Source organism: Watersipora subatra, chromosome 11 (genome assembly GCF_963576615.1).
Source record: "Watersipora subatra chromosome 11, tzWatSuba1.1, whole genome shotgun sequence".
In the NCBI taxonomy this organism is placed as follows: Eukaryota; Metazoa; Bryozoa; class Gymnolaemata; order Cheilostomatida; family Watersiporidae; genus Watersipora; species Watersipora subatra.
This window is the reverse complement of record NC_088718.1, coordinates 13,440,639-13,447,461: the sequence shown is the minus strand read 5'-3', so window position 1 is coordinate 13,447,461 and position 6,823 is coordinate 13,440,639. Positions and strand designations below refer to the sequence as shown.

The following is a 6,823-nucleotide window of genomic DNA, read 5'->3' as shown; positions in this document are numbered from 1 at the left end:
TTGGCGGTACGCTGCTCGCTCTTTGTGGGTTGCCTGAATCATTTCTAAGCATAAGAATTCTGAGCGTAAACACTGTTAATTGATACGTAAGAAACTCAAAGTGTAGTGGGCGCGACAAGTGCATCATTGTTATTGTCATTAAATAATAGTAGTGCTTGAGTCACTAATTAGTTTTCATGATATAACCACAAGAAATATTAGACTGTCATTTCGAAACAAACGGAATACCTTTACCGTTTACGAGCCATAGGTATATTGTCAGTCACTTGAGTCAGCTAATTTAGGCAATTTAGTCTGCACCTGATTTAAGCTTTGCCTTTCAACATGGATAGTGATAGTGTAATAGAGAAGCACAGGCGCGAATCAAAGCGCATCAAAGCAGCTTCTCTCAATAAGGAAGTGGCTGATATTATAGTGACGCAATTAGAGTTAGTAGAATCTCTTTTTGATGATTTGGAGAAAAAAGAAGATAGTGCTGTTGAGAAATTTTGTAGTGATATAGATGAATGTTTACAATCTGTAAATGACAAGTATTTAGAGCTGGAAACTGTTACTGAGAACACAGTTGATGAAACAACCACTAACATGTACGCGGCATTTCGTACCGAATTAAAACAAAAGAGAGAGAAACTCCAAGAATTGCTAGAGCAACGCCAAAGGCTTGCTCATGAACTTGCAGATGAGGAATTAGCACTTCAACAAACAGCTGAAGCGTATAATGAACAACTCACAAAGTTTAACAGGCTTATGGCAAAAATGAAAGTGATCCAGGAAACACCCACACAAATCACGGCACTTCCCACGATTCAGCATAATCTGAGCACCCGTGCATCTCCATCAGCTGAAATCATTCAAGTCGACACCCAATCAGCAGGCCAATTTTCTCAAAACAGAGACTTGAATCCTGTTAAAGAGCTGGCGGACAGTCTGATCACCACGATGAAGGCTACCAGAAGGTCAACACCAGCTCCACCAGTATACGATGGCGACCCTATAAGCTTTCAAGACTGGGAGATAGATTTTGATTCGTTCATTGAGTCTGAGGGCTTGACAGGGAAAGAACCTCTTCGTTACCTAAAGATTTACGTATCAGGTAAAGCCAAAGATGCCATAAGTGGCCACTTCATCACTAATACAGAGAAAGCATATTTAGATGCTAGAAAAGAACTGAAAGGACGATTCGGCAGTAAGCATAATGTTGACCGAGCGCTAAGAGACAAACTTGCAGCCTGGCCTAAAATCGGAGTCAGAGATTCAACAGAATTGCGAAGTTACGCTGACTTTCTACTACACGTGAAATCAGCCATGGCAAATGTGCCGGAATTAGAGTCTCTCAGCGGTAGCAAGGAAAATGAAAATCTTGCAGCAAAACTGCCTGATTGGCTTATCAGAAGCTGGGCTAGAAAAGTCAAAGAAAAGAGAAAAGCTGAACAAAAATACCCTGAGTTTGCAGAGTTTGTGGACTTCGTGGTAGACCATACAGAAGTGGCTGATGAGCCTCTGATGAAACTTTGTAGCACAAGTAGGGAAACTAAAAGGAAGCCTAAAGGCAACCCTGGGTCTGGAAATCTTCGAACCTTTAATACCAGTTCTACAAGAGAGATGTGCGTTCATTGTACGAAGCCACACCCTACGTCCGAGTGCTTTGTTCTTTCAAGGATGACTGATGAGAAAAGAGAAGCCTTTATAAAAGAGCACAAGCTATGTTGGGGCTGCCTCCATAACGGGCATAGATCTAAAGAATGTGGAAAAAGAGCCACCTGCAAAAAGTGTAACAAAAGGCACCCCACAATTCTACACAAAGAACCTGGTGAATTTAAGGCTAGGAGTCAAACCACGGATCAGAGCAGAATGCTAAAGAAAACTGAAGAAGCGAAAGAAGAGAACGAAGCACAAAGGTCTGCGAAAGATCACCCCACAAAGCAAGCCGTTAAAGCAACAGGCGTACAAGAGGGCATAATGAGTATGGTTGTGCCCATCTATGTTTCTACTGCAGCTGACCCCAACAAAAGAGCACTAGTGTACGCTCTTTTAGATACTCAATCTGATTCTTCCTACATGACTACTAAAACCGCTGAAATTATCAACGCTGAGCACACTGTGGAAACGGTGACAATGGACACCCTGAATGGAGAGTCCACCACAACCATCCATAAGTACAAAAACATCAGAATACAAGGTTACGAGCAAAAAGACTATGCTATGGTTGAGGCCTATGGCTGGGACAAACTGACCGGAAATGTCAAGAACATACCTAACAAGATTAATGTCGGGAAGTATCCTCATTTGAAAGATCACGCTAAGAAGTTTCCCCCACCACTGGACATACCAATTGGTATGCTGATAGGAGCCGATTGCCCTCAAGCCTTTGCACCGCTAGAAGCCGTTTTGGGCAAAGCTGGAGAACCATTCGCACAGAAAACCATGTTAGGTTGGACCATACTTGGAGGCAAGAGAAAGAATTATCAACATCAAGAAAATATGACCAGAGCAAATGCTACAGCAACGACATACAGCGACAGCGATGAGAACTTGATGGTTTCACAGGACGACCTAAAGTTTTTAGATATAATGGAACACGGCATTCACACAAACGAAGAAGGTTATCTTGAAGCACCTTTACCCTTTCGGCTCAAACCTTTCCTACCCAATAACCGTATACAAGCAGAAAAACGACTGTTTGGACTTCAGAAAAAGATGAATAAAGACGACTCTTTCAAACAAGAGTACAATTCCTTTATGGAGGACTTGTTGAAAAGAGGCCATGCAGAGCAAATCAACGACCCGCCTAATTGTGGACATGTTTGGTATATACCTCACTTTGCCGTCACCCATCCAAAAAAGAAAAAACTCCGGGTAGTGTTCGATTGTAGTGCTACCTTTGGTGGCACATCGCTAAACGAACATCTCTTACAGGGACCTGATCTGACAAATAACATGTTGGGAATATTGCTGAGGTTCAGAAAAGAACCCATAGCCATCGCATGTGACGTGGAGAAAATGTTCCACAATTTTTATGTAAACAAGGAAGATAGAGATTTTTTGAGATTTCTGTGGTTTGGAAAGGATGGTGATATCAAGGATTACCGCATGAGGGTACACTTGTTTGGCGCAACATCATCCCCAGCTGTGGCCACTTATAGTCTGCAAAAGTTAGCAGACCAACATGAAGAGACTTCAGCAGCGTCAGAATTTATAAAAAGAAACTTTTACGTAGATGACGGGATAACAAGTGTTTCCACTACAGCTGAAGCTATAGAACTCATCACGGAGGCAAGAAACCTTTGTAAAAAGGGCAATCTGAGACTCCACAAATTCGTTTCCAACAAAATGGAAGCTTTACGAGAACTACCAGACACAGAGAGAGCAATCCAGGACGTAGACCTCTATAGTGATAACTTGCCAGCGCAACGGACACTTGGTCTTGAGTGGTCTGTCAACAAAGATGTGCTGAGGTTTACAAACAGCGGAATCAAGCAGAAGCCATCAACCAGACGAGGTATACTTTCAACGGTTAGCCAACTGTACGATCCCTTGGGTTTTTTAGCACCCTACACATTAGTAGGGAAGAAAATTCTACAAAAAGTAAATAAATCAGGTACCGATTGGGACGAACCCATTGCTAAAGATGTTCAGGAACCTTGGAAAAAATGGGTTCAAGAGCTGGATATGCTTGACACTATCAAGATCCCCAGATGTATTAAGCCTACTGGTTTTGGAACAGTAAAAAGAAGGGAGCTACATCACTTTTGTGATGCGAGCATGGATGGCATAGGCGCTTGCTCATACATACGTTTGATAAATGAAAACAATGACATCCACACCAGCCTTTTGTTGGCCAAATCACGTGTAATTCCAAGTAAAGGAATCACAACCGTGCCTAGGCTGGAACTGCAAGGCGCTGTCATGGCCACCCAATTGAGTGCGATACTTCACAGAGAGTTGGACATTACAGTGGACAGTGAAGAATTTTGGACAGATTCGGAAATAGTCCTAGCTTACTTGGCTAACGAGCAGAAGAGGTTCCACGTGTATGTCGCTAATCGTATACGTGAGATAAAGATGTGCTCGGGCATACAGCAGTGGCATCACGTAAGCAGTAGAGAAAATCCTGCTGACATTGCATCTCGTGGCACAGGCTGCCACCAGTTAAAAACTTCTATGTGGCTCAACGGGCCCAAGTTCCTGAAATGCCACAACCTAAAAGACCAATTCGAGAAACAGCCGAGTAGAACGCCTATCGATGACAAAGATCCTGAGGTAAAACAGCTCAAGGGTGTTAAAACTACTAAGCTGCAACAGGAAACAATTTACCATAGCTTCACCAAATTTAGCTCTCTCAAAAGGCTGGTAACTTCTATTGCCTACCTACGACAGATGGCTGCCAAAAGGTCTTGGAAAAATTTGCAGTCACCTGACCTTGAAGACTTAAAAAGCGCTCAAGAAGTAGTAATAAAGATCGCTCAATGCTATCACTTTAAACAAGACTTATTGACGCTAAAGGATACACAAAATCAACTACCAAAGAGGAGTAATTTGTTACCACTGAACCCATACATAGACACAAAAGGTCTACTCCGTGTCGGTGGGAGAACCAACAAGTCTACAGTACTCACAGAAGATGAGAAGCATCCTATCATAATACCGAGAAACTGCCATCTAGGAAAGCTGATGATAAGAGACATTCATGAGAAGGCGCATCATCTTGGCACAGCTTACACTGCAAGTGCTACAAGACAGAATGGCTTTTGGATAATTGGTGGTACAAAGACTACGAAAGAGATCATCAAGAACTGTACTATATGTCGACGCCTTCGGGGCTTCACAGAGACACAGATGATGGGAGACTTACCAGCTGAACGAGTAGAAAATACACCTCCCTTTACTAACGTAGGAGTAGATTGTTTTGGCCCTTTTCAAATTAAAGAACGTCGCTCAGAGCTGAAGCGATGGGGCGTACTGTTCACCTGTTTGTTCTCTCGAGCCATCCACGTGGAAGTGGTAGACGACCTTTCCACTGATGCATTCTTAAACACACTCCGTTGTTTCATGGCCATACGGGGCCCAGTCAGCTTAATATTCTGCGACAATGGTACTAATTTTGTCGGTGCCAAAAATGAGCTCGAGAGGCAACTAGAGATAATGAGTGACAAAAAGACAAAAGACTTCATGAAACAGCACCAGATAGAATTCAAGATGACTTCGCCCACAGCCAGCCATCAAGGAGGGGTGTGGGAGAGGCAGATAAGAAGTATTCGTTCAGTGCTAAATGAGATTTCCCTTAAATATGCCGGGAGAATGGATACAACTATGCTCAGAACTGCACTATATGAAGCAATGGCCACTGTTAACAGTAGACCTATTACAGCGGCTGGTTCTGAAGACCCAAATAGCACAGTTATTACCCCTAATCATCTGCTGACCCAAAAAGCATCACAAGTTGCTCCACCACCAGGAGATTTCTCAGAGGAAGATATTTATAGCAGAGCTCGTTGGCGCAGAGTACAATCTTTTGCCAATGACTTCTGGAATATTTGGAAAACCGATTATCTATCTAGCATCACCAAGAGACAAAAGTGGACTACTGCAAAAGAGAATCTCGCAGAAGGAGACTTGGTCTTACTTACAGAAAATGACAAACCACGCAACCAGTGGCAGATAGCAGTAGTAGAGGAGGTACACCCAGGTACGGATGGTCTAGTGAGAAATGTTACTATAAGACTGGGCAACAAGCACCTTGACTGTAAAGGAATACCTCTCGCTACAGCAGTTTACCTTAGAAGACCCATTCAAAAACTAGTGCTTCTTCAACGAAAATATAAGAATCAGGACTCTAGCCTAAAAGAACAAGGGCAGTCTACAAAACCTTAATACGTTATTACGCTTGTATTATGTACCCTTATCTAGCCTTATATAACCATATATTTTAAGCTTGCATGTCTTCGCGCAATTACAATTATATTTAGCAATCTGTTTCCCACTAACTGAATATGTTATAAATTTTTGTCAGCAAAATTTAGGTGGGAGTGTAGTGATTTTGTAACTCTTGCTTGTATTTCTAGCTTTTGCCTGTAGTTTCATTAAGTTTTTACGTTATATGCCACCTGCTGTTTATTGCTGACTCACACTTTAGAACAATAAAATGTGTTCACATACACGCCATTAGTTCAGTGTATTGTGGTCAGAAATGAGTTCTTGTCAGGTCATAGAGGTGGGCAGTTGGTGCTTGCTTGACCAGCCGTTGCTGGGCTCTTGCTTCCTCCGTTCTTCCGAATAGCCCAGTTTTGATTGGTGCTCTGGCGTGGGACCTTTTCGGGTGGGGCCAGTAGGAGCGCGACAGCACCTGTGTCCCATTTGCTGCCGGCGATACTTTCAGGCTGCTCAATCAGTTAGAAATTTGCAATGCATCAGACCAGATGCAATTCTCTTTAGAAATTTATGCTTTATCATTTTATTGTCAATATGTATGCTACGCAAAGTTAAAGTTTAACCAGTTGTTCAAAGCTAAGTGCTAAGGAGGCAAAAGGTATGTTACATTTTGTATATTATATTTGATGCTTTACCTTTGAATTATTTACTCTGTAATTGCTGTTATGTAATTGTCACAGTTGCATTTATGTCTCATTTATACATGCAGTTTTCATTTGCAATTATAGCTCATGTGAGCATTTTGCTTAGTGCTACTTGTTCTATTGCAGACTTCACGGTGTGTTTTGACCATTATGTTTGGAGAATAATAATAAAGAGCATTACAGAGTAACACTTCCTTAGTCAAGTCATTTCACATCAGTGAATCTAAGCCTATCTAGCAATTTAGCCAACT

The 6,823-nt window shown here is 42.1% G+C and overlaps 1 protein-coding gene across 1 annotated transcript; it reads left to right on the top strand.

Annotated features, from left to right (window-relative positions):
* Positions 1-324: 324 nt before the first annotated feature.
* Positions 325-5,871, top strand: LOC137407821 (uncharacterized). Its single transcript, XM_068094201.1, has one exon. It carries the CDS (start codon positions 325-327, stop codon positions 5,869-5,871), a length of 5,547 nt encoding a protein of 1,848 aa, XP_067950302.1.
* Positions 5,872-6,823: the final 952 nt, after the last annotated feature.

What these genes read in the sequence shown, in the direction of transcription:
- LOC137407821 (XM_068094201.1), top strand. Translation starts at nt 325, where the DNA reads ATGGATAGTGATAGTGTAATAGAGAAGCACAGGCGCGAATCAAAGCGC.